Source organism: Equus asinus, chromosome 8, assembly GCF_041296235.1.
Source record: "Equus asinus isolate D_3611 breed Donkey chromosome 8, EquAss-T2T_v2, whole genome shotgun sequence".
Taxonomy (NCBI): domain Eukaryota; kingdom Metazoa; phylum Chordata; class Mammalia; order Perissodactyla; family Equidae; genus Equus; species Equus asinus.
This window is the reverse complement of record NC_091797.1, coordinates 77,573,880-77,601,234: the sequence shown is the minus strand read 5'-3', so window position 1 is coordinate 77,601,234 and position 27,355 is coordinate 77,573,880. Positions and strand designations below refer to the sequence as shown.

Here is a 27,355-nt window from a genome sequence, read left to right as displayed (position 1 = left end):
GATTTAGGGCCCGCCAATCCAGGATGATTTCATCTCAAGATCTTTCACTGAGTACATTTGCAGAGACCTGTATTCCGAGTAAGGTCACATTCTGAGGTTCCGAGTGGACGTGGATTTTGAGGCAGCCGCACTTCAACCCACGACACCCTCCTCGCGGGCAGATCTGCAGCCCTTGGCTGCCCGGCCGCTTCTTGATCTCGCATTCTAAAACCCGGGGTCCGGGTCATACAGCCCAGGGGCAGAGCCTGGCTCTGCCATTTTCCAAGTGCGTGACTTTCGACAAGTCACCTCGCCTCCATCACCAAGACCCAAAATGATGGCCTTGACCTCAGAGAGTTGTTAGGAATTAGAATGAAATAGTGCATTTAAGGGACTTAGCAGTGTGCTAATATAATGTAACCAAAAATAAACAATGAGCAGCAATAGATGTCGCTGCTGTTGTGTCTTGTTGCTTTGAGGCACAGTGTTGATCAATAAGCAAATCAGGTCCCCAAAAGTAGGCTCTGGGAGGGACAGGGAAAGGGGACCTCAGGGACATCAGGCCCTGAGAGTCAGGAGTTGGCTGAATTTCTTAGAAAGTACTTTTTTCTGTGGTTGTTGGATGACCCTGAAATAGGGATGTTCCTCCCCACAGAGGACAGCTTCAGAGCCTGTGAAAACAGACGTCCGCAGGAACGTTTCCTCTCCATCTCTCCTGCGTTGTTTTGCTCATTTCTCCCCATCTCTCCCGGGCAGTAGTTCTTCTGGTATAACACCTGTCATGTGCAAAAGAGAAGGAGGCCATACGTTTACCTTTGGGGGTAGCTCCTGTGGTTTTGTTGTTAATTTGCTTATTAAATATTTATTGAGCCCCCCTTGTGGCTGAGCGGGCAGAGCCTCTGCTCTCCCAGAGCTCGCAGAGCAGAGCAGGAGACAGACAGACGGTACCGAGATGTCACCGTGCTCGTTAGTAAGTGGCATGGCGGGGAGGTAGAGGAAGGACCCTTGCCCAGCGGCGGCCCTCAAGGAAGGCCTCCCAGGGTGGGGTGAAATCTCGACCCCTGTAAGACCTGAAAAAGGACTAGGGTGAGTCAGGCGACGGGTACTCCAGACAGTGGGGACAGGCTGTGCAAAGTCCTGGGAGCAAGAAAGAGCGCAGTTCATTCTAGAACGGCAGTGCATTTGGTGTGACTGGAGTGTGGTGGAGCCTGGGGAGGAGACCAGGGCCTGGGGAGCCCAAGAGGGCTTTGGCTGTCTCGAAGGCTGTGGTGGGCAGGCGGGAGGGGACTAGAGGTGATGGGAGGGGTAGGTGAGAGCAGGGACACAGCCAGACAGGCACTGGAGAAAGGTCACCCTGGCCACTGCTGTGTGGAGAAAAGGTAGGGGGCAGGAGGCCAAATGAGGTTGGTGTGGGCGTCCCAGCAAGAGGTGATGGGGGGGCGGGGTTAGATGGAGAAAAGAGGATGGCGCGTGCTCCGTGTTTCAGATGTTAGATTGATGGGGCTTGAGGAGAAGGAGGAGCCGAGGATGGTCTTTGGCTCTTGGCTTGGGCAGCTGGGTGGATGTGATGCCAGGACCTAGGGAAACGTCGAAGGAGGAGTGGATTGGGGAAAGAGCTAAGAAATTAGTTCAGCTTGGGTCACAGCAAACTAATGACCTGGCAGGAGAGTAGAGCTCGGGCTAGTGACTTCGGTTTGCACATGAGCAGCATTGAGAACACGGGTGTGCTGAGACCACCAAAGGGAGAGAGTGGCACTGCCCCAGGATGAGGTCTGGGCTGGGGTCCCAGGGACATGCGGTGGCATGGGGGCGGGGACACAGTACAGGAGGCTGAAAAGGTTGGCCAGAAATGGGAGAAAAATCAAGAGGCGAGAATGACAAACAATCGGGTCAGCGGTGTGAGAGGATGCAGGACAGTCAAGGTGGGACCCACAGCCGTGGGCTCGGGTACGGTGGTGTCAGGACATAAAGAGACAGCAAGGGGCAATGCAGGGGCAATGGAGACGGGGGTGTCCACAGCCGGGGACCCTGCTGCTCCAGATTCTCTGGGTTGCAAATGACAGAAACAGCTCAGTCTGGCTTCAGCCACAAAGGGAATCTGCGTTCATGAGACAGAAGTCTGGGTGGCACGGCAGGCAGCGGGCCAGTAAACAGAGGAGGGGGACAGCCCTGGGTGGTGACCAAGTCTGAGGAGCGGAGATGAGCGTTTTTGCTGCCGAATAATAATAATAACGGGCACTAAGGGAGGCGCCGCTCCAGGCTGGCACAGAGGTTGGCGCTCCATAACTCACTGAGTCAGTCCTTCCAGGCAGGGTAGGGGGACCTGAGAGCTGAGAGTCCAGGGTGGGCGGTGAAGTTGCTGAGGCCCACGGCATTTTCCTCATGAGCTACATCTTTGACCTTTTCTGCTTCTGGCATGACAGGTTTTTGACTTAAAACCAGAGTTGTTTTCCGCTCTGCTGGGTGCCGTCAATATTTTCATCCCAAATTACTGAAAGTGGCTTCTTTACTGGTCTCAAGGTTTCAGAAAGAAAAACATCCTCTCCAGTAAAATATAAACGTGGTCTTTGCAAAGCACCCTGAGGCCACTACCAGGCTGAGAACTAGCCCAGGAGGTCCCCGTCTGCCAGGCGAGGGGTTTTCGGGGGACATTATGGCTGGTAGCCACCAGAGGCTTCAGGACACCTGGGAGGCTGGCGACAAGCCTGCAGCCCGGGGCAGGAGACGGGTACCAGGGCTCTCAGCCAACAGGCACTTGCTGGGCTTCTGCTCTAGGTCAAGGCCACATGCGACTGTGGGGACACAGAGCCTGCCTTCATGCAGCTTAAGCGCCAGTGAAGAGAGAGAAGTGGTAAATGGCTACACAAAAAAATTTCTGCTTAGACTGTGATGAGGGATCTCAAAGAAAAAGCAGAGTATGAATAAAAGTTATAACATAGAGAACGGGGTCTGATTTAGATTTTAGGGGTCAAGAAGGACTCTCTGAGGAAGAGACATTTCAGCTGAGGCGTCAAGCGTGAGTAAGAGTAAGCCAAGCTCAGAGTAGGGAGAAGAGCATCCCAGGTGGAGGGAAGAGCCCACATGAAGGCTCAGAGTTGGAAGCGTGGGGAGCATTGGTGCACGGAAGGGTGGCCAGCGTGGCTGGGGTATGGTGAGCAGGTTGTGGGGAAGGAGATGAGGTCACACCCCCCCAGGGCCATTTATAACAATTGAAGGATCTTGGATTTTTACTGGAAAAGCAAAAAGGAGCTAATTCAGGAGGTTAGCAGGGGGCAGTGATATGATCAGGTGGTATGGCCAGAGGTGAATGTGTATAAAGGCTGCTCAGGCTGCTGGGTGCAGAATGCACTGGAAGAACTGGGTCGAGGGAGGGAGATCGGTAACGAGGCTGTTGCTGTCTTCCTGGATGAGAGGATGGAGCCTTGGCCTGGGGCGGCGCGGGACGAGGAAGGGGACTGTGGAGGTGGGGAGAAGAGAGACTGGCCCCAGGAAAGTGGATGGGCAAAGAACGCAAAGTTCGCTCTCAGGAGGTTATGCAGTGGTCATAAGCTCTTCTAGGGCCTCTCAGCATCTGAGGAAGTCTCAAATCTGGGGCTCTGAAGGTGCCAGAACAATATGGAAGACTGGGCAGGGCAGGCAGCCTGGAGTCCCAACCATGGGAGGTAGCATCTTGGAGCACCACCCCCTCCACACCTGTCACCCACGACCTTCCACGCAGTCTTTGAAGTGCCAGGGACTTCCCCGGGGCACTTAACAAGAAAATGTTGGGGTTCATGGGAGGCTTGTGAAAGAGGTGGTGTCCTTTGACCGAATTTGGAGCTTGGAAAGTTACAAGGCACCACAGAACAGAGGAAAGGACAGTGGACTGGGGGCCACAGAGCTTGAGTCCTGTTCCCAAATGCACTGCTGCTGGTTGCCTGGCCACCCATCCCTGAAATGCTTCCATCTCTGCAAGAGGGGGGACATCAGACCAGGGCGTCTCTCTGGGCTCCAACCTTTCCTGAGCTCATGAAACCTGTTATGAAAAAAAGTCTGAGCATGCACCAAAGGTGCACTGATGGAGAGAGATTGTTTTACTTTGAAAAGTGTAAAAACATAAAAGATTAAAAATATTATCAAATACGTATGTAATCACCATCCTGAATTGATGGTTATTAACATCTTGTCATATTCTCCTCAAATTTTTTTGTAATTTAAAAAGATGTTTTCAGATAGCATTCAAGTACTTTTTCACTCTCTCTATTTTCAGCCCTTACCCCTCCCTGAGGCACCCGCCCCCGTGAAGCTGGTGTCTCCTTCCCGTCCATTCTTTTGTGTGTTTGTCCTCCTTGGTGTTCACTCAGCTTCTTGGATCTACATGTTTATATGTTTCCATCAAATTTGAAAATTTTTTCAGGCATTATTTCTCCAGATATTTTTCTGCCCGTGTCTCTTTCTCATCTCCTTTTTGTACTCCAGGCAGGTACACGTATGTTAGAGCATTTGATATTGTCCCTGAGGCTCTGTTTTTCCCCACTTCCCCGCCAGTGTTTCTTCTTGCCATGCTTCCACTTGATGTTTTCTATTGCTCTGTCTTTAAGTTCACTGGTCTTCCCGTCTGCAGCATCTAATCAGCAGTTGAGTGCAAGTGATTTTTTGTTTCATACATGTATTTTTCAGTCCTAGAGTATCCATTTGGATCTTTTTTATACTTGCCATTTCTCTATTGAGATTTTCTACTTGTTCCTTCATTAAGTTCATGTTTTGCTTGAAATCCTTGAACATTTTATAATAGCTATTTTCAAGTCTTTCTTGGCCAATTCCATTATCTCTGTCTATTTTGAACTAATAAGCTAATTTTTCTACTGGTTATGGGCCAAATTTTTCTGCTTCTTCATCGTCTAGTAATTTTTTATTGTGTGGTGGACATTATTAAGGCTACGTTGTTGAGTGTATTTTGTTGCCCTCCCGATAGAATTTGAGTTTTGTTCCAACAGGCAGTTAATTTACTTGGGGATCAGCTTGATCTCTTTAAGGCTTATTTTTCAGTTTATTTGGGATTAGGTTTATGTATAGGGCATGGCTTTTCTGGAATTTCTACTAAATGCTCAGGATATTCAATGAGATGTCTCTACTCTGGCCGTTTGGAACTCACACATCTCCTAACCCAGCCCTGTGTCATCTCTGCTGGTTCTTCAGCTGTTTAAAATTCAACCAAAGTCGTATTTTTGGAGCTCTTTCTCTGCACAGCTTCCTTTTCTCTGGTATTTTGCCATGCAAATTCCTGAGGGAGGGAGGGAGGCCCAGGAGCCCTGAACTATAATCTTTGCCTCCACAGTCCAAAAAGTTCCCCCATGCAGAAAGCCAGGGTGATCATGAGGCTCATCTCACTTGTTTCTCTTCTCTTAAGGATCACAGTAAATTTCATATATTTTATCCAGTTTTATGGTAGTTTATAGCAAGAGGGTGAAGCTGGTACCAGTTACTATACTCTGTCATGGCCAGAAGCAGAAATCTCAATCTTTCGTGTGTTTACACTCACATTTTTATTCATTCCAAAAACAGTATATAGTAATATTTTGCCTGTATTTCTAAAATTTTACTTAAGTGGTATTATATTCAGATTCTTCTATATCTTCCTTTTTTTTTTTTAAGATTTTATTTTTCTTTTTTCACCCAAAGCCCTTGGGTACATAGTTGTGTATTTTTAGTTGTGGATCTTTCTAGTTGTGGCATGTGGGATGCTGCCTCAGCATGGCTTTTTTTTTTTTTTTGAGGAAGATTAGCCCTGAACTAACTACTGCCAGTCCTCCCCTTTTTGCTGAGGAAGCCTGGCCCTGAGCTAACATCCATGCCCATCTTCCCCTCCTTTATATGTGGGATGCCTACCACAGCATGGCTTGCCAAGCGGTGCCGTGTCAGCACCCGAGATCCAAACTGGCGAACCCCGGGCTGCCGCCGAGAAGCGGAACGTGCGAACTTAACTGCTGTGCCACCGGGCCAGCCCCATGCCTCAGCATGTCTTGATGAGCGGTGCCATGTCCGCGCCCAGGATTCGAACCGGCTAAACCCTGGGCCACTGAAGCAGAGCACGCGAACTGAACCACTCAGTCACAGGGCGGCCCCTATATCTTCCTTTTATACTCAATATATTTTTTAAGATCTACCCACATGGCCGTATTCATTCAGTCACTTAAATATTTGAGTGTTTTTGAGTTTCTATTAAGTGCAAGGCACTGGATATCCAATTGCACAAGATGGAAAAAGTCCCTCATGGAGCTTAGATTCTAGTAGGGGAGGCAGATAACAAACAGATAAACATTACACACATAATGTCAGACAGGAATAAGTGCAATAAAGAAAAATGAAGGGGTTGCGGTGAGCCCAGGGGAGGGTGACCAGACAGGGTCTCAGAAGGGGTGACATGTGCACAGCAGCCTGACCTGAGTGAAGGGGTGAGCCAAGCAGATGTCCGGGGGAAGAGAATCCCAGGGAGAGGGACCAAGTGTGCTGAAAACCACTTGAGGGTTTTCGGGAAGGGCATGCTGTGGCCTCCTTTATGTTTTAGAAAGTTCTGTCTAGTTGCTGCATGCAGAATGGGTACTGGGAGGAGGCGGGGAGGCTGCCAGGCAAGAGATGGCAAGAAATGGTTGGCTTGACCCAAGGGCAGTGGAGATGGAGAAGGAGTCTTTCTCGGAATGTAGTTTAAACTACACAGAGCCAGTGAATTCACCGTTGGGCAAATGTTGAGTGAGAGAGAGAAGGATCAAGAATGACCCAAGGTTATTGGCCTGAGAAAGCAGACAAATGAAACGCCATGAAGTGAGATGGGGAAACTTTGGGTGAGGAATGAATGATTCTGCTTCAGACGTGCTAGGGATAAGAGAGCCATTAGATAACTAAGGGTGACATCCTGTAAACAGTTGGGCATCGTGTCTGGAGTTCAGGTGAGAGATGGGGAGTGGAGATAGTGTTTGAGCATCTTCAGCGTAGAGATGGATAGCTATCCATGGCTTGGCATGGAGAAGAGAGGTGGTCATAGGCTTGAGGCTGGGAGTGCCAATGCTTAAAAGGAAGGTCTTCCTCTTAAGGGATCCAGCCAAAGAGACTGGTGAGAAGCAGCCACTGAGGGAGGAGGAAAACCAGGAGTGTGTGGAATCTCAGAAGCCAATGAAGGAAGTGTGTGAATAAAGGAGTGATCCGCTATGCTCAGTGCTGCCACGCAGGAACATGTGGATGTCATCGGTGATACACAGAGATTAGTTCATTCGTTTTACCTGCTGCCTAGTATTCCATCACGTGAATAGAGAAGATGCGTTCCTCTGTCTCCCACCACTGAGGTGAACATTCTTGAACATCTCACTGATTTAAGCAGATGTGGGCGAGCTCCTTTTTGGAGCCTCTCTCGGGATGGAATCACTAGATGATTAAGAAAAATACGCACAACTTCAACTTGACAAAACAATGCCGGATGGCTTCCAAAAGTGGTGGTGCCGGTGTCCGTGCCTGTCTTCAGTGTCGGAGAGACCCCACTGCTTCGCACCTTCACCAACACCTGCTGTCATACACCTGAACATTCTTGCCAGTCTGAGCAGTGAAAAGGTGTACGATTGTTACTTCAATTCCCGTTTTCCTGAGCACTAGTGAAGCTGAGCGTCTTGGCCATTTGCGTTTCCTCTGACATGACCTGTCTGTTAATATCCGTCACCTAGCTTGCCTTGGAGTTGTCTCTTCTTTTTTGTAACATGTCTTTATATATTCTGGACACTAAATCTTTGTCTATTAAGTCCATCGCAAATATTTACTCCCAATCTGTGGTGTGTCTTAACTTTGTAGGGCTGTGTTTTGTGTGTGTGTCTGTGTGTGTAAAATATAAAAGCTTTTAGTGTCGATGAGTCAAATCTATCCATTTCTTTTGTATTCTGTGTCCTATTAAGCAAACTTTCCCTAGCCTAAGGTCATGAAGATACTGGTTTGCGTTTTGTTCTAAGACTTTAAAGGTTTTTTTACATTTATATGTGTTTATGTTAATGTCAGTGCATCTGAAATTTATTCTGCGTGTGGTATGAGGTGGGGGTCTGTTTTTTCCTTTGGGACAGCCAGCTGCCCTAACCTCTAGCCTTTTCCCACTGATCTGACCTCCATCATCACCTGCAGGTTCCCACAGGGACCCGGGTCTGTTTGGGGCTCTCTTTTCCTGTTCCACTGATCACATCACCTATTCTTATACGCATACGCGAAAGCTTTCATTATTGAACTTCATAAAAAATTTGATATCTGACAGGGTAAGTTCGTCAAAGGGGGAGGATTACTTGCTTTTTGCTTTGAAGTTATGTCTCTTTTTTTTTTTTAGAGAGAGATTTTTTTTCCCCTTTTTCTCCCCAAAGCCCCCCAGTACATAGTTGTATATTCTTAGTTGTGGGTCTAGAAGTTGTGGCATGTGGGATGCCACCTCAGCATGGCTTGATGAACGGTGCCATGTCCGCGCCCAGGATCCGAACCAGTGAAACCCTGAGCTGCCCAAGCAGAGCGTGAACTTAACCACTCGGCCACGGGGCCGGCCCCTGAAGTCATGTGTCTTTAAAGAACCGTCCACAGTGTGTTTGAACAGCACTGGCTGAGCTTAGGAAAAGTCCACTTGCCGCTCACCTGTCAAGGGCTGGTCTGTGGTGGGAGGGAGGCCTTCACTTTTCTGTGAAACTCTGGGTACTTTTACTTTTGGCTTCCCCTCCCCGCAGCCCCGCCAACTCTCACCTCCGCTTTGTCAGGTTGTGATGTCTCTGAACCGCGGGGCTGCTCTTCCGGGAGTTGCACGTGGGCCTGCGGTGGGTGTTTTGCGACCGGGCTGCTGCGCCAATTCCGTTGGTTACTGCCAACCAGACCCCGGCGACAGGCCTGATGGGTCTGGGGTTTCCTGTTGCCTCACCAGCACTGAGACCTTGGCTTCCCAAAATAAAAGCACAAGAAACCACCGTGACCTCACGGTCGCTGCCTTCACACGGTGCTCTGTCCTTACCCTGTGGCCCGGCCCAGCCAGGGCCCTGGTCCCCCCACCAGGGTGACGTGGGGTCTGAGTGCCTGGACAGGCTCTGAGGCCACCCTACCTGAGCGCATGCTCACTCTCTGTCCCCTCCCTTCAGACAGTCACCCGCAGGCCCAAGGTGGCTCCCGCCGAGAGGATGAGCAAGTTCTTGAGACACTTCACCGTCGTTGGGGACGACTACCACACCTGGAACATCAACTACAAGAAGTGGGAGAATGAGGAGGAGGAGGAGGAGGAGGAGCAGGCGCCCCCGGCCCCCGCCTCCGGCGAGGAGGGCAGAGCTGCCGAGCCGACCGCGGCCCGGGTCCCCGCGCCCAGGCCGCCCCTGGACTTCAGAACCATGTTGAGGAAGCTCTTCAGCTGCCACAGGTTCCAGGTAGGTGGGCAGAGGCCCGAGATGCCCGGGGCGGGGGAGAGGGCAGAGCTGTCAGCGAGAGTCACGAGGCCGGCTGGGGGCCCGTCTGCCACTGCCTCACTCGTTGCACAGATGTCTCCCGAGCGCCGACCATGTGCCGGGCACCCCACACACCCCTGGGTACCCTGGGCAGGTCCAGTGTTGTCAGGGGTAAAATAAGCCATAATCCAAAAGTCAGTTCAAGTCCCGATGAACGGATAAATGAAACTAGCCGCACACAGCTGGGGAAAGGAAGGGAGCACCGACGCCTGCCGCAACGTCAGGGAACCCTGACAGCACGACGCTGTGTGGCAGACACCAGACACAAAGGCCACACGCTTTATGATTCCATTGATATGAAACGTCCAGAATACATAAATCCATACAGACGGAAAGCAGACCGATGGTCACCACGAGCTGGCAGGAGGGAGGAGGGGGTGACTGCGTAATGGATGTAGGGCTCCCATTTGGGGTGATGCACATGTTCCGGAACTACGGAGTGCTGACGGTTGCACAGCCTGTGAATGTGCTTAATGGCACTGAACTTTATGACAACTTTTAAAAAATGGTTAAAAGGGTAAATTTACATTATGCGAATTTTACCACATACACACAGAAGGTAAATTAAAGGGTAAACGTTGGAGGCAGAAAAAACATTCTTGCATTCATTCAGCAAATGCTGAGTGCCTCCCCTGAGTTGAAAAAGGCCAGGAGGGACCCCTGCCTCACAGGCATCGCCATGGGGGCCTCAGTCTCTTCTTTTGTGGAGTGATGCCAGAAACATCTGCCTGGCTTCACCCGCCGCCCACCTCCAGGTGTGGGGAGAACGTGAGAGGGAGACGCGGGCTTCAAAGGGAACGGAACTTTCCACAGCGTTCAGTGTCTGTCCCAACATGTTCCAATTCTTTTTTTTTTTTTTTCTTTTGCTTGAGGAAGATTAGCCTGAGCTAACATCTGCTGCCAATCCTCCTCTTTTTGCTGAGGAAGACTAGCCCTGAGCTAACATCCGTGCCCATCTTCCTCTACTTTATATGTGGGACGCCTACCACAGCATGGCGTGCCAAGCAGTGCCATGTCCGCACCTAGGATCCAAACTGGCGAACCCCCGGCCGCCGAGAAGCGAACGTGCGAACTTAACCGCTGTGCCACCAGGCCGGCTCCCCAACATGTTCCAATTCTGGACAGATGTAGGCTGAGTCTGGCCAGCCCCTCTGAACCCCACGGCCCAGCCCTGAGGGGGACGAGCAGGGGTCAGAAAGCACGAGCCAAGCCTCAGGGGAAAGCAGGAGGCCCAGGGACAGGAGGGAAGCCCGCAGCCCCTGGTCAGCCCAGTTCCCAAACGGAGCCATTTCGGGGCCCCTGCTGCAGGCGTCCTCCCGGACCAGAATAAGCCAGCCCCTGCTAGAGCCGATTTCCCTTCTGGAAGCAGAGAGAAACAGCCCTTGCCTCTCCCATCGCTGACTTTGTTCCAGGGTAAAATAGAAACAAATTATTTTGGTCTTTTTTTCACTCTCATGTGGCTTAGGGAAACAACACAGGCCGAACGACCCCGCACTCCTGCGCTCAGCGCTGTCCTCTGCGGCTGCGACAGGAACGGAAACCTGGCATTAAGTCGTTGGGGTTGAAATCCCAAACCCTCAATTTCAGAAGCAGGAGAAGGAGCAGCTTCCTTCCAGCTGCAGGGGGCGGCCCCCTCTCCTGGCTGGGCCCCCCAGGCCACGTGGCTTGGGGCTGGCGCCCTGAGCGGGGACCCCCCCAGAGACTCTCATACTGAAAGAAGACTGTCGTGACAGAGGTAGAGATGTTTATTCACTCACTCAGCAATCAGTTCTTAGCACCTACTGTGTGCAGGGAGTGTAGTTGGGAGTGTGGCGGACACGTCTCCGCTCTCAGTCACTGAGGAGCGATGCTCTGCGGAGAGGCAGGCTTTCCAGAAATCGCCCAGCTGGATGCTGGTTACAAGTGGAGAGAGGCCCTCTGCGGGGAAACAGAGGGGGCCTGAGACCCCTGGGGCCAGGGAGGCGTGATGGAGGACTGGGAGACGGCGGAGCGCACGCTTCCCCTGAGCCCCGAAGCCTGGGCAGGAGGGAGCGTTCCAGGCAGAGGGGCATGTTTGCCACGGGCTCAGGGTGGGAGAGGGTCTGTAGCATTCCGGGAATTGAGGAGGGTCAGCATGGCTTGTGTATAGCAAGAGGGGTCGCTTGGCAAGAGAGGAGGCGCTAGAAGGTCATCTCTGGGCAGTGGGAGGTCACGGAAGGTTCTGAGTGTTGGGTGGGAGGGGGATGCGACCACATTTGTAGGAGGGCTCAGAGGGGAAGCGAGGAGGCCACCTTGGAGCAGGGGGTGTGGGTTCAGGGGTTTGGTCTCTGCTGGCAGAATCAGCATACAAGAAGATTCTGGAATCTCTTTCCTGGGTGCCATCTCCACCCATTCCCATGGTTTGAGGCAGCCAAGGTGACATAATATATGGCTAACTGCTGTCACTTCTCACACGGGATGGCACAACCAAGGGAGAGCATGTGGGCTGTGTCAGGCCTCTGTGGAACTGCGGACGGCCGGGGTAGCTGAGCCAGGGGAGGACAGGCCTGAAGGTCGAGGAGCTCCACCTCTATCACCTGCTCGCTGTGGCCAGGCCCTGGCCAAGGCCCTTTACACAGTCTCTCACAGAATGCTCTCGCTGTCACTCTGGGGTGGAGAACGTGGCCACCCCTGTTTTAGCACTAAGGCCGAGGCTCAGCAGGAGTGAGAGGAGCGTCCAGGGTCCAAGCACACGGTGGAGCCAGGAGCCGGCCCAGGACTGGCGGGCCCCCACCATGCCTGGCCCTCTGCCACCAGGCCCGGCCGTCTTTGCCAGGCGAGGATTTGGAATTAACCAGCTTCGCTGCAGATTCTCAGCATTCTTCTTTGTGACATGACTCTCCTCAGAAATAGTGCAGCCTTGTGAACGGGCAGCTTCAGGGCCTGAGGATTCCTTCAGAGAGGCCAGGGTTGGGCTGAGGCCTTGCGGTTCTGTCTGTCTCTTTTTAACTGAGGTAAGATTCACGTAACTTAGCGAATCATTTTAAAATGAACGATTCAGTGGCACGCACTTAGCGCCTTCACAATGTTGTGCAGACATCAGCGCTGTCTAGTTCCATAATGTCTGCATCCCCCCAAAGGAGACCCAGCAGCCGTCAGACAATAGCCCCCCAGCCCCCGACCACCACTGATCAGCTTTGTCTCTAGATTTGCCTGTTCTGGACATTTCACATACATGGAATCATGGCCTTGTGTGTCTGGCTTCTCTCACTGAGCATGACGTTTTCTGGGTTCATCCACGTTGTAGCAGGTGTCAGTGCTCCATTCCTTTTTATGGCTAATACTCAGTCTGTTTTTATATCTCTGTGCCTTGGTTTTAGACCAGATGGGTGCTCAGATCCCTTTAGCTCTAAAATAAAACCAAGGGTGACGAAAGAAAAGGAAAAAAGCCCACCAGAGGCTTGACTCTTGATTAAGCTACTGAATTTGGACATGTGTGAAAACTTCATTACAAAGCAATTTGCTGTGCAATTCTCACAATAAACCGTGTCATCGAATACTGTAACTACTGAAATGATTAGCAACAAGTTGAAATGGTCAAAAGGTTCAACAGTCCGTTCTTACACAGGCCTGAACTGAATTTCGAGCTGAAGCTGCAGACACTGCCAGGATGATGGCAGAGTAACTTTCAGAGGTCAGGACCCCTCCACAGAGGGCGTGAGTGGCAAGGCCCTGGGGGAGCAACTGCTGCTCCAGAGTTTCCCAGGGAAGAGCAGGGTCGCGCAGTGTGCTTTGGGACTCCTCGCGGTGCTGCCGTTTCTACCACCACCATGTCATCCCCGTGGTCTCCCTGAACCTTGTCGCCTCCACCCCGCCATGAGTGCCCTCACGAACGTCACCACCCCCCCACCGCCACTGCTGAGACCACCCACTCGCTCCACCCTGGTCCCTCCGCCCTCCTCGGCCGGCAGGTCGTGAGATTGTCATTCCCATGGCACCTCTTCTCAGTGTCCCACCTGAGTCGGGGCAGGTATTTCACGGCTCCAGAGAGAAGCGGTTCCCAGAGCACAGTAGACATTGCCGTAACCCAACTGCCTGGAGAAGGGAGTCCCCGGAGCTCCTTCCACCACTCAGACCTCTGAGCCTGGATGTTTTCATCACTTATTGAGCCTCTGTGCTGGGTGTACTCTGGCAAGAGGAATCCCCAGATCTAAAAAAATAAAAGCTCGTAGAATCTTTTTAATTATTTTTTGCCACCTAGGGATTAGCAGTTTGGTTTGAGAAATGCTGGGAAACAGTGAACAAGTTAAAAAAAAAAAGACAAGTGGTGACCGAGGGTCAGTCAATGGGCTGTACAGAGCAGCTCTGGGGGGACAGGCACCGCCTGGGGGCCAACAGGCCCGGAAGGCGGCAGGAAGGGGGGGCTTCTGTGAGACGATGGCCCCCAGTGGGCTCCCCTGTGGGGCTGGGGCAGCTGGAAGTGGGCTCCCATCCTTGGCCCCTTTCCCCAGTGGTTTCACCCACGTGTTTCCAACCCAGCCCTGAGAGACGGAAGGAGGGGCCTGTTTCGGTCTCACAGTTTCTGCCCCTTCCCTTGGTCCGCAGGTCATCATCATTTGCCTGGTCATTCTGGACGCTCTCCTGGTGCTGGCCGAGCTCATTCTGGACCTGAAGATCATCGAGGCCGACAAGAATAACTATGTCCCGAGGGTAGGTGCCGGCCCCCTCTGGGATTTTCACTAATACGGTCGCCTCTGTTATCTGCACTGGGGCGGGCAGAGGGGCAGACAGCACCTGCTTTGGAGTGGCGAGGCCTCGTTAGAGAGCAGTTTGATGGGTGCTTTTAGCTGACGAGCAGAGACAACGTCTTCCTTTCCGAATTACAGATGAGCATTCACTACAAGCAGAAACAGCTTCTCGTTTCACTTGACGGCTTGAATCTTTAGCTGTGCTGGACTGCTGAGCTGCAGCAGGTCAGGATCCCGGAGGGGGCGTCTGACCGGGAGAATACTTTCCCGTCCCCTGGAGGCAGATGAGCTTCTGCTCCGCTAATGTGCTGACGTGGTTCCTATGCTGGAGCCATCTGGGCGAGGCGCCCACTGTTTCTCCTCCAGTTCAGTTACTGCCTGAGCCCATCCCGGACACTGGCCCAAGGCACCAAAAATGCACACGTGTGGCCCCTGTCATCGATAACGTGGGAGAAGGCCAGGGGCTTAAAGGCATCTCCCCGTGCCCTTTAAAAAGAATTCAATTGATAATGCAAAACTGTCAAGTGGTGAGAGGGCAGGAAGAAAATACCAACCCTCCTCCCTCCTCCTGGCCCCTTCCCCAAGCAGCCCGTGCGTTTTCTCCTGCGGCCAGCCCGGGGCCTTGCAGAGACGGAGGATTAGCTTTCCTCTCCTCGAGTTTTTAATAGAATCGGTAACACACCTGCTACACTGTCTTGTGCCTTTCTTTTTCCTCAACTTTTTATGAAAAATGGCAAACATACATTTCACTGTATTTGCTTTATCTCTCTATATATACCCACAAAAACATGGATATATTTTTGAACTTTTGAAAGTAAGTTAGACCTCACAACACTTCACCCCTAAATACTCCAACATGCCTAAGAGTAAGGCCTTTCTCCTACAGACCCATGATAGCATTGTCACACTAAAATATCAATGATTCCAGTATTTAATAACCAGTTTGTATTCAAATTTCCTTATTCATCCCAAGAATGTCTTTTTCTAGTGTTTTTTTCAAAGTAGGACCCAGATGTCTGATACTATGTTTGGCTATATCTCCTCAGGTTATTTTAATCTAGAAGGGTCCTCGCACCTTTTTTCCCCCATGACACTGACTTTTTGAAGAGTCCAGCCAGTCATCTCATAGGATGTCGATGTTCTGGATTTGCCTGTTTCCTCAGAGGTCCTTTAACGTGATCCTTTATTCCCTGTATTTCCTGTACACGGAGGTTAAGTCCAGAGGCTCGATGAGCAAGAGTTCTTCACCGGGGGCTGTCTTCCTCAGGTGGCCGCACATCACCCGGGCCCGCTGTCAGTAACACTCTGTAGGATCCCTCGATTAAAGTGGCACGTGCTGCGCAGCTCCTCTGGCCAGGGCACTGCTCCCTCGGCAGCTATGTGGTCTGCTCAGGGATGCTTAGGACCAGCCGAAACCCTCTTCCTGGTCAGCGTCCTCTGACGCAGTGCCTGAGCCAGCGAGCACACAGGAGGACGCAACTGGGGACTTCTGATTCTGTCTCCCCCTGCATCTGGTAGTTGGCCTGCTTTTATAAAGAGCTTTCCCTTTTCTCCCATGTCTGTGTGTGTATCATGATGGACTCACGGATTTTTTTGTATTCAGTGTATTACATAGTCATTCTTTTCAACGTTCAAATTGTCCCAAATTCGGTCACTATGAGCCTCTTCAAGCTGACTGCTGTGTCCTCTGACATGACTCTACAGTCTTTGACCGTTTCTTCCCTTTCCAGCCCAAGGTGGTGTCGCAGCTCACTTCGTACTTAACTTGCCCCAGAATGGAAATGGTAACCTTAGTGAAGACTAGTGTTAATAAATCAAGACCTGGGAACTCTCCACTTACCCTGGCGATCATTCTGGTCCGTACATATAGGTCAGCCTTGGTCTTTGTAACAGCGGCGCAGTGCTCCGACTGGAGGTGCCATAATGCATTTGACCAGTGTCCTGTGATGGAGATTTCTATTGTTCTACAGACAGTGTAGAGAATCCTTTGTTCTGCCAATGATGCTGCAGTAAATATCCCACCAACACGCACATGCGAGCTCGGCTGCAGGATGAATTCCTAGCAGTGGAAGTGCTGGGCCAAGGGGCATGATGGATGGCCTCAATTCTGCCATTGCCCAGTTGCCCTTCAAAGAGAGCAGAGCCTTTGTGGTGCCCCGAAAACAGCGCCCAGTGCCGGCAGGAGTTCGGGACGGGTCAAAGGGGTGAATTCTCTCTCTGGTGAGCAGGCAGGTGCACTCTGCCCCAGCCTGTGGCGAGCCTGGACCCACCCTCACTGTGCCTCCTTGTCCCCTGCAGGTGTTCCACTACATGAGCCTTGCTATCCTGACCTTTTTTATGACGGAAGTTTCCTTAAAAATATTTGTCTTCCGCTTGGAGTTCTTTCATCACAAGTTTGAAATCCTGGACGCCGTTGTCGTGGTGGTTTCCTTCGTCCTCGACATGGTCCTCATCTTCCGGGAGCACGAGTTTGAGGCTCTTGGCCTGCTGATTCTGCTCCGGCTGTGGCGGGTGGCCCGGATCATCAACGGTATGTCCCCTGTGCTCTGGGGCGCTGAGGGCATGGGGGAGCGGGTGGCGCCTGGGATGGGCACAGAGGCCCGCGGCTGTGGTTTCCGTTTCAGTCTCCCCCGCCCAGCAGTCGAGAGGGCAGTGGAGTCCAACTTGGGGCCCACCGCCACTGCTATGGCTACAAACCGACAGCAGGCATGTGCTCTGGGAGAGGGATCTTCCTCCTCTCGGCCCAGTTTTCATGATCATTAGAAGATACTCAGGGAGAGGGTCAGACTAACGCTGACCAGGCCCTCCGCGTGCCGTTTCCAGAGAGCCTTTGTCTTTAATTGGGTGTTTCCTGGAGAGCGTGCCACCAAAACACAGGAGGGGCGCCGTCCCAAAGGGGTGCAGGTAGGCTGAGAAACGCTGGGCACTGGATCCGCCCTTCGAGAAAGCCGCAACACGGCCGGGCACAACAAGGCTCTGAGAACTGGAATCGTTTTCCACATTGACCAGTTTGACGCTTTGGGGGAAACAGCACCTAGTAACGTTTACGTCGCAAACTCTGGCTTCAGGGAACACACCTGAGGAAATACTGCTTCACCATCTTTCAGGTAAAAATCCCATCCCTCGCACACACCCTGTTGGTGCAGGGAGCTTGTTTCTGAGAAGCCGTGTTTCTGCTGTGATTTTAGGCGGACACGGTGATCGCCAGCTGGTTAATTGTCCAGCTGCCAGTGGACTAGTCTTGGTTGCCTGTGTGTGAAGCTGCTGTGTCAGAATCCCCTTCCTTCAGTGCTGCTTTCAGTGGAGTCTGACGCAGAGGTCTGGGGTGGGGCCCAGCCCGCTCAGCCGCAGCGTGACCTGGCAGGCGAAGGGCCACGTCTGCTCGGATGAGGGGCTGTGACAGCTCTGCCTGTGGGCACTGCAGGCTCTCGTTGGCTTCAAGGGCCAGCTCCGATCTAGTGATTAAAATAAAGCCCACTAAGAACGTCCATTTGGGTTCTGTCAGAGGATATACAGGAAGCTTTTCAGATACTACTGAAGATGTGTATGCTCGTTGATGGTTTCGTTAATCGAAGAGAAAGATACTCTGTACAAAGACTATGCACAATTGAGGTAGAGAAACTATCATTGATCATAATTGACTCACGAGCCAGTTCTCACCCATTCCTCTCGCGCCACACCGCTGTGTGATTTGCTTCAGCAGAGGAAGCCAGAAGAATGAGATGTGTTCACTTTCTCAGTCTAAATGGGAGCAGGACGTGGAAGAATCGCTGGTGCCCCTTATCACCTTGCTGTAAGATTTAGCAGCATGACACAAAAGGGCTGAAAACGCAACACAAGGCTACACTGGATTCAGCGGGACAGCCAAGGTGGCCACGGCCTAGGGCCCGGTGCTCCCAGGCCTCCTGGCACCGTGTGTGGGTACCACCTCCAGACAGTTACTCTCACCTGGAAAGGGCGGAGTACTGCCAGTTGCAGCCTAGTGTTTTGAGGCCATGTCCTCACTGTGTGGGCATTTGTGAGCCATGAGATGAGGCCGATGACCCCTCCATCAGCCAAAATTTAGGTTTTTGCCTGACAACTGTGGGAGGCAGAAAGTTGGGAAAGTGACAGTCCCAACCCCAAGCTTGAGCATTTCCAGCTTTGCACTTCCGCGGCTTTTGTGCACACTCCTTAGCAGGAAAACTACTTAGCAGCAGAAATACTGTCACAAACAAGCTCTGTATTAAGGAGCTTAATGCTCCTCTGGTCAGTTTTTTATTTTTTTTTGGCAAGGAAGATTGGCCCCCAGCTACCATCTGTTACCAACTTTCCTCTTTTTGCTGAGGAAGATTGGCCCTGAGCTACCATCTGTGTCAATCTTCCTCTATTTTGTATGTGGGATGCCACCACAGTGTGGCTTGATGAGCAGTGTGTAGATCTGCACCCAGAATCTGAACTGCAAACCTCAGGCCACCAAAGCAAAGTATGCGAACTTAACCACTATGCCACTGGGTCAGCTCCTGGATTATTTTTAAGGATTTCTCAGCCCATGCAAGCGGAAGAGAAATATTTTACAACTGAGTACTAAGTAGGTCAGAAATGAAAAACCTGACCCTCCTCGTTCCAACGCCTTTAAGCAATTACTGTTTCCTGTCACCACTCTTCCCACCTGTAGACATTTATAAGGAATGTGGATTTTTTTTCAAGTGGTTAAACTAGAAACCAGTATCATTGAGACCCTCAATTATTTTCCAGGGATCATTATCTCGGTTAAGACACGTTCAGAACGGCAGCTGTTAAGGCTGAAACAGATGAATATACAATTGGCCGCCAAGGTCCAACACCTGGAGTTCAGCTGCTCTGAGAAGGTAAGGAGGCTTCGGGGAGCGGGCCGTCCGTCTGCGGCTCTGCCTTCCGCAGGGGCGTCTCGCCGCCAGGCCTTTGCTTACGCGGTGCCCTGGGCTCCGTCTCCCGTCCTTCCAGACACAGCCTGCGCCGCCTCCCTCCCAGAGCTCTGGCAGGCGCCCCTCCTCGGAGTCCACTGGACCCCAGCTGCCTGCCAGTCTCCTTCCGAGGCTGACTCCACAGGGAGCGGAGCTTCCATTCAGCTGTCCCCCTGTGCCCGGGCTCACTGAAGGACTGTCACGTCCCCGGTGAGGCTCAGAAGGTAAAGCCGCTTATCTGTCCGCTTTTGTAATCACAGGAACAAGAAATTGAAAGACTGAACAAGCTCCTGCAACAGCACGGACTTCTTGGTGAGGTGATCTAGACGGGAACGGGCCTGTGCCTGTGATGAGAAGGACACCAGCCGCTCCTGGGCTGCCTCGGGGAGAGGCTTGTTCGACGCCTTTGCCTCACTCCCGCCCGGCTTGGATTCCGGGGGTCCCGGTTTTCTGGAACGCTCTGTTCCTCCCTTGGTACGACCTTGAGCTCCCCCTCCCATTCCTGCCCCACACCGTGCCCGAATGTACCAAACTGTCTTTCCTCATGCTGGACACTTTACTCTTGCCTGAAAATGAACAGAGCTGGACACTTACTAGTTGTATATAAAATTTAATCTCAGCGAATGTATAGTTCTCACGTTTGGCGTGTACATTGAGGAACCAGTGCATCTTTCACGTGAGCACCCTAAAAGACAAAACAGGAAGCTACCTTAGCCACCAGCCCATTCTAGAAAACTCTTGCCTTTCCAAGCTGTTCTAAACAGCTCCTCTTATCACATTTTCCCCCAGGGAGTTGTTCTTGGGTACCCAGCCCCTCCTCTGCATCAAGCTTCTAGCTGGCTCCACCTCGTTCTGCCAAATGGCAACATTTTTCTCAATTACTGTACAATTAATGTATAAAATAAACTCCTTCCTTTGGGCCCTCCTACCATATTCTTTCCAGCTTCGACTGCTTGGAACTGCTCTGTGGCATCCCACACCAGCCCACCAGTCGGAGAGCTAGCTAGCTACAGTGCCTGGTACAGAAACGGCAATTAGACCCAAGACTCCACTATAATTACTGTGACATTTGGGGGAAGAGCCCCTCGTGAGGCCTGGTACTTGCAAAATTTTAACAATATTTTGCTATTTTTGTATTCAACGGGACCTGAAAAGAAAACCTGAACTAAAAACAGTGAATATTTTTACAATAACACCTTAAAGCAGGGGGTGAATAAACTGGATAACCCTCTGCGCCCGAGCTGCATCAAGGGCTGTCTGCTTTACTGACTTCCCAAAGGCACAACTTGCCTCCAAACATGATCTATGTGTTGAGAGGACGGGAAATGACCACGACCAGGTGGTGCCCCACTCTGAAGTCAAACCAAGTAGACCAAGATTTCCAAAAGGAAAAAAAGGAGGGAAGTGGGTGGAGACAGGAGGTGTGTTGGTTTGGGGGCGACCTCGAGGGTTGGAAATACAATAAAAAGGGGTGCCTCTGAGAGAGCCAGGGCCCCACACGCACTCTAGTCCAGCAGTGTGGTGCGGTTTCCTTAATTAACGACTTACGTCAAACAAACGGGAAGAAGAAATTGAAGGGCAGCTTGGCATTGATGGTTGGCTGGGCCCTGAAGCCTGCCTCTGCAGGTGCAGACACGTCCACAAAAGTCACCGCAGTGGAAATGAGAACCGTCCTCTCACTTCCTGAGCTGGTCTGAAAGGAAGCATGATGTGAGCCCTGCCCTCCAGCGTCGCCAGGATAACCAAGATGGCACAGCTTTCACTCCCCTCCCCCGACCACAGCGCTCACAAGTCTGACAGGTCCAGCCGTGAACTCGGAGGAGGGACACGGCTTTACTCAGGTCGTCCTGACACATCAATGTCAACCACGGCCCCACTTTCACAAGAATTTTAAAGGTCAAATCTAAACAAGAAGGCTAATATGAATAAAGCCATTATCAGTGGGGTTTCTCTAAGTAAAAGATAATGACTGTTAAATTGTTTTAAGAATCCAGATTGTTTAAATTTTAATTATGATCTTTTTCACAAAATAATAAATGCCGCCTATCACACAAGTTTTGTCTGGCCTTGTGTCGTAACCTCTCCGCTCATGGTCGGGCCCACCTCAGGAAACGCGGATGCAATCAGACGAGCGGTCACGTTCACGATTCTAGCCTGTGGGTTCAGCAAGGAGCCGTACTTAGTCCACTCCACCTCCACAGCCAAAGCCACCGGGAGCTGGCAGTCATCCTGCACAACAAAGGCCATTAATCAGCCTGAGTATTACACAACCTCAAGTCAGAGTTAATCTGCAGTTCAGAGATTTAATTATAAAACGTTTCACATATTACAAAATGTTCTGAACAAGAGAATGAACAGACTCTAGAAGTTCAGATAAAAACAGCTGAGAGAAAGCACATATTTTAAAGTACTCAATGCTCCAAAAATATTTTAATGCCTGAAGCGTCATTTTTCCACTCCCGCCTATTTCTGAAGAGGCAGCATTACCTGGGAGCTGTGGTAATGCCAAGGCCCCGCTGTGGCCCCTTCGGGGCCCTGGCCGCACTAAGTCATCTCCCTGTTTAATCGCCCTCAGACACTTCGGGAGGAAACTGGCATGGGGCGGGGAGAGAGAAAATGGTAGTATTAACAGACAGAAATTAAACCTGACTGCAAATCATATGAAATGCTCTTAGAGGAAATTTAAGTGCTTTCTTTTCATTTATCCGATTTCATCAGTTGGCAATGAAGATGTTACACTGGGGTATACAACATAAGTTGTCAAAGATACTAACAACTCTCCCTCTGACCCGTGAGCAATGGCGCCACAATGGAGCTGCCTGCATCCGGGCTGGATGCCGTGGGAGCTGAGTCTGAGGCCTCTGCCCCAGGACTTTGCTCGGTCGGCTCCAAGGAAAAGTGGGCGAGCGGGCCTTCGAGAGCTCTTTCCTGCCCTTAGAGGCTCTGCAGTCGGCAAATGCTGAGTGGTGAGGCTGCGTGAGGAGCAGATGGGATTCCACTGTAGGGCTCTACTTCTCTGTGAGACAAATCTTTGCACAATGAAAAGTTTTTAAAAATACGTCTCTTGGGGGCATGAAAAGCTAGCAGGCCTGCTACATTGGTTACCTGCCAAAAAGGCACTGGTGGAGTTCCCTGGCTTGGAACTGCCTCTGAAGAAGTGTGCAGGCTGGAAACTCCTTGAGAACATCCTGTCATTAGGAGAAGACGCACAGGCGGCTGGCGCCCACTTCTACCCACAAGGTTAGCACAAACCCGCTCCAGGCCTCAGAGCTCCCCGCACCGGCACAGACCCTGGTGATGCTAATGTCCGCACTTCTGCCTCTCCTCCCAGCCAATGCTCTCTCCTCTGAGGGGGAGTAATAACTGGATGTCTTCACCCATCTCCGAGAAGCCAGAAGCAATCTGCCCGGTTCACTGAGGCAGCAGAGCTGAGCCAAGACTCAGCAGCCGACCAGCAGGGGCTGAGTCATCACACCGCGGGCCTCTGCTGGGGACTGGTGGGGAGGGCGGAGCAGAGCTGCGAGCAGTCCTCAGCCCCTGGGTCCCCGTGCTATAAATATGCTAAGCAGATAATGAGACGCCTGAAGAAACTGTGACAAGAAAAAGCTGGGCAATTAATGGATAAGATGGAGAGCACGCCTCCGCTGATGGGGACCGGCTCACACTCCGGCTGAGACAAAAGAAAAAGGTGGGCAGAAGAGTCACATGTGATCAGGAATCTATTTGTAGGCTGTCAACTTCCATTAAACTCTTTGGGGAACTTTGGAATTGAAAGCTTTCACATACGGGCTGCCTGTAGAGACCTGGGAACAATGGATGGGACAGCTACGTGGACTGGACGATGTCCCCATCTTCTGAGACAGTACTCACAGTCATCTACCATACCGATGTCTAGAGAAGGTCTCGTGCAACCCAACAATGACGGCAGGAGTAGTCAGGACGGTGGTCAGCAGTTCCTATTTCTGGAGTGACCACTAGGTACCCCAAATGTTACCCCATTTAACCTTCTCAGCAAATCCATGAGGTCGGTACTATGACTGTCACTCCCAAAGGCTCGAATCCACAAAATTGCTGGCCAAAGGCCAGAGTGCCAATGAGGGGCTGCATCAGTATTCGAGATCCAGGCTCCCCTGACAACAAAGCCCAAGCTCCTACCAGCCACCCACCTCCTCACCAGGGAGCTCCCCCAGCTGCCTGTCTCCCCCAGGGGAGGAAGAGCAGGTGGAAGCAGGAGAGACTGCAAGCCTGTGGCCTTCAACTCTCCCCCATTACCTTCACGTGGGATGCCTGGGTGACAAAGTGGACAGGCACCCAGTCCAGCACATCCTGGGCCTGGGAATTTCCAAAAGGGGCCACATAATCTGGGAAGCCCTGGCCCTTCAGCAGGCTCTTCACCTTCTGCACCACAAGCTGACATGTGACAGCTCCAGTCAGCCTTTGGGGAAGGAAAAAGAGGTCAATTGATTGAGGCTACTGTTCACACCTGCTGTTTTTACAGACCTCAACAACGCACATGCTCTCCCCAGTTTATCTTCTCATTCTTGAAAGGGGGATTTGACAGAAGCCAAAGTGTCTCTAACTTTGCAAAATCTTGGTTGGCAAGAGAGTTGAATCCAGAACAATGTTTCCCAAACTGTGTTCCATTGAGAGGTTCTGTACAAGAAGGGTTTCATGGCCCAAAGTTCAGGAAACACTGCATAGCCATGTCCCTCCTGAGGCACACTGGCATAGTCAAGGCTCTGACAAGTCCTACAGTAAGGAATCACGTTTTTAACTTTAACTCAGCATTTCCCAAACACATTAGACCACAGACCTATCCTTACTGACATCTTGTGGAAATGTATGCCATGGAACCCCTTTGAGAAATGCTGGTCTAAAGTGATCAGAACTAATAATGTAAATGGTGAATATTGGTCTAACCAAAATAATGATATAATTACCCTGGGGAGATGTACGGACGGGAAGTGAAGTGGGTGATGGGGTAGGAGACGGAAGGGGAAAGAGCCAAATCTTCAATAGTGGGAACTCAATAATTCATAAAACCAAAAAATCAAGAATCAGCATGCAGGTTACTTAAAGATTTGGGGGTAAATTTCCAAACAATCAGCTACAAGAGCTGAAAGTGGTTGCCTGGGGGGCCGCGGGGCGGGGGGCGGGGAGGGGGTGGAAATGAGAGCAAGAATCGCTGTCTTTGTATCAAGCCTGCAGCGCTGTCTGACCTTTGACATGTGTTCACGTTTGATGATAAAAAGGTAACTGAGAAACACAGATCACATTCGGGCCCCTCGCTGGGGCCGCTGTGCTGCATCTATTAAAATTCAGAAACACAGGAAGGACTTTCAGGGAAAACACTTTTGCTGTGAACTCAAGCGCTATGAAACCTTAAAACATCCAGAGCCTTGAGATTTTTACTCTGCCATATTTGATAAGGAAAATGATTATAATAGTTTTCTTTTGAATAATGACAAATAGTTTATGGTTATGAGAATTAAAATTAGAAAATGAGAAAACCGCACCATTATAAAGTATTCTCACTATTGCTACTATTCATTACTAACGGTAACACGGTGATTGTGGCTTTCATATGCTCTCGCCAGCGGACGCCAAGGTCTGACTAAGATGGGGAAGGTAAGAATGCTTGTGTTCTGATCGACACAAATGAGTTCAAGTAGAAACAAGTTACTCTCTGACCTTAGTTTACAGCCAGACTGCATATTGTAACCAAATAATACCGGGGCTCGGACCCCCTCTATCGCTAAGCAGTCTTGCTCAGCTGTGCTGCGAAGGATAGTAAACTGTCCATGTCTGTTCATGGTCTGAATAATCCCGGACATTCACAGGAAGTTAAGGGACAATCACCCAGTACTAACGCAGCCTGACTCTCAGGACACAGTGTCTCATGTGTGACATGAAACATCCCTTTACAAACAGCCCTTCTCTGGGCCTCTGGGATTTTGACAGTTATTTCCCAGGAGAGGGCAAAAAGCAGTTATAACTATTTGCCTTGGTTAGTAGATCCTAAGAAGGAAAGTACTCAGAAACTGGCCCTTCAAAATTAATTCCAAGTTTTCAAAACCATGCAATTTGTTTAAGAGTCTCTGTTTAAGAGTGAAATTAAATACATCTAAATGTCTTAAGATTTTCCTTATACAACACTGACATTCTTCTGGGCCATGCTGTTTCACCCCAACCGCCAGTCTCCACACAGTCCCACCTGCTGTGCAGCCAGACCCACCACACGGCGGACACTCCGGCGGAGACTGGCCGCTCCAGCCCACAGGACCCTCAGCCATAAAGAGAAGGACGGCCCATGCCCACAGACAGGGAAGGCAACCTCCTTGACAGAACCAAAAAGGATATCCCTTCCGAGGCCGAAATCCAGCAGCTAACGGGAGCCCCGCAACATAACCAGGGTTTCCACTGAGAAGGACTGGCTTGGTATTTTGCTGGAAGACAATAGAGAAATGCTCCCAAATAATTCTCATTTGAATAAGGAAATGGCAGGGTAAAATGAAATACTTTTCATAATAAAATCTGGGATTGCCAACCAATAAAAGAATATAGTCAGAACTATAAATCTATCTGCTGAGTGTGGGAGCGCATCATGCGGTCAAAGGACAAGCTCATGTGGAAGAGCAGCTTATCACGAATGGAAGAGAGACAAGGACCCTCCTGGCTTCTTTACCAGCTCCACAGGCACCAGGCAAGCCCTTTGTCAGCACAAAGGGTTAGATGTGGTAACACTTCTAAATCGAAATTTTTTTTTCACTTAGAAGTTATGATTTCTTTTTACTTGGCAATTAAATACTTGTACATAAGTGATGAAACTTACCTGAATAAAACGAATTTCAAACTTTTGCTGGAATGGAACCACTGCACTGCTGACTGTCCCCAGGAGGAGAGAGACAGCAGCCTTGGTTACGTCACCTGCATCTGTATATGTGAGGCTGTACTGGACCTACAAACAGAGCGACACTCCCAATCATCCGTTCCCATGACATTCCTGTAGCCGCACTAATAACTCAAATACCCATCTTCCCCTTGTGGGAGCTTCTCTTTCCTGCCCAGTCGGATGACTGAGGGGTGATCTCAGCATCACCCCGCAGCTGACAGACAGGGTCATTTGAGCCTCTCTGTACCCAATTACCAAGTTCCAAATCGGCTGGTCTGAGCAGACTGTAATCAGTCTATCTCTGCTAAGGAAACGTGTAAAAATCAAACAGCAGCAACAATAACCAATTTTGGTGTATTCTTGTAAGTCACTGGGTTTGTGGAGAAAAATCACACGATCACTTCAGAGACAAGTAAAGAAGCGTCCTCTGCTGAGACAGCACAGAGGCAAGCAGGAGGCCAAGGCAAGGCAGGCCACACCACAGGATGGGCCAGAGCCTGTGGAGGGTGTCCAGGGCCCCTCAGGACCACGGAGCTGGAGTCTGCCAAACAGATGTAGCTTTCACAGCCAAACTGGGCACCTACCTCAAGAACCACGTTAGAGCAGATCCTTATATCCCCCACCTCGGCAAGAGCCTGCTTCAACACGGCAGTGTCTTTCCGTCGGGTGAGCGTCTTATTTAGAGACTGAATGACGACAGACTGAACAGTGATGGGGACCTGCAAGGTAAAGAAGTCCTGGATCACTAAAGACACACTACAACAGAGGTGACCAGGTTAAAATAATGAAACATTTGAAACAAACCTCCACTGATACACTGCCAAGTAGGGAAAAACACATGCTAGAGAACGTGCCCGCTCTAATTCCACATTTACAAAAACACAGGTATTTATATGTAGATACACATATCCACTCACATAGAAAATGCTTGAGAAGGGTCTCAACAAAACTTTAAAAGTGGCTACCTCTGAAAACATATGTTCACACAAAAACTTGTACACAAATAATCATAGCAGCATTCTAGCAGCCAAAAACCAAAAACAACCTAAATGTTCATCAACTGATGAATGGATAAATAAAATATGGCATATCCACACAAAAGATTATTACTCATCCACAAAAAGGAATGAAGCACTGACACCTGCTACAACATAAATCAATCTTGAAAACATGCTAAGCGAAGAAGCCAGACACAAAAGGTCACATATTATATGATTCCATTTATAGGAAATGTCCAGAATAAGCAAATCCATAGAGACAGAAAATAAAACTGGTGGTTGCCAGGGGCTGGGGGAGGGTTGGGGAAGAATGAGGAGTGACTGCTGATGAGCACAGGCTTTCTTTTTGAGGTGATGGAAACGTTCTGGAATTAGATAC

At 50.5% G+C, this 27,355-nt stretch overlaps 2 protein-coding genes across 8 annotated transcripts in view; one reads left to right on the top strand and one right to left on the bottom strand.

The window, feature by feature from the left end:
* HVCN1 (hydrogen voltage gated channel 1) overlaps positions 1-21,140 on the top strand; it is a 34,627-nt gene extending 13,487 nt beyond the window's left edge. For 5 of the 6 annotated variants that reach the window (XM_044775896.2, XM_044775894.2, XM_070516030.1 and 2 more), the window contains 5 exons: positions 9,099-9,377; positions 14,019-14,123; positions 16,460-16,691; positions 18,899-19,011; positions 19,347-21,140. In XM_044775896.2, coding sequence (XP_044631831.1) covers positions 9,099-9,377; positions 14,019-14,123; positions 16,460-16,691; positions 18,899-19,011; positions 19,347-19,412 — 795 coding nt within the window. In that variant the 3' untranslated portion in view covers positions 19,413-21,140. Of the gene's footprint in view, positions 1-9,098; positions 9,378-14,018; positions 14,124-16,459; positions 16,692-16,984; positions 17,126-18,898; positions 19,012-19,346 lie in introns of those variants that run through there. The other variant, XM_070516033.1, reaches the window with a different exon arrangement.
* The window catches only part of TCTN1 (tectonic family member 1), a 27,643-nt gene continuing 19,968 nt past the window's right edge, over positions 19,681-27,355 (bottom strand). The window contains exons 8-16 of one of the 2 annotated variants that reach the window (XR_011505329.1): positions 26,563-26,697; positions 25,919-26,044; positions 25,447-25,532; positions 24,778-24,918; positions 23,359-23,521; positions 21,574-21,677; positions 21,190-21,315; positions 20,635-20,779; positions 19,681-19,771 (exon numbers count right to left, since the gene is read on the bottom strand). Coding sequence is in view for 1 of the 2 variants with exons in the window: in XM_014858676.3 (XP_014714162.1) it covers positions 20,636-20,779; positions 21,190-21,315; positions 23,359-23,521; positions 24,778-24,918; positions 25,447-25,532; positions 25,919-26,044; positions 26,563-26,697 (921 nt within the window). In the remaining variant the exon portion in view is untranslated. The remainder of the gene's footprint in view (positions 19,772-20,634; positions 20,780-21,189; positions 21,316-21,573; positions 21,678-23,358; positions 23,522-24,777; positions 24,919-25,446; positions 25,533-25,918; positions 26,045-26,562; positions 26,698-27,355) is intronic. The other variant, XM_014858676.3, reaches the window with a different exon arrangement.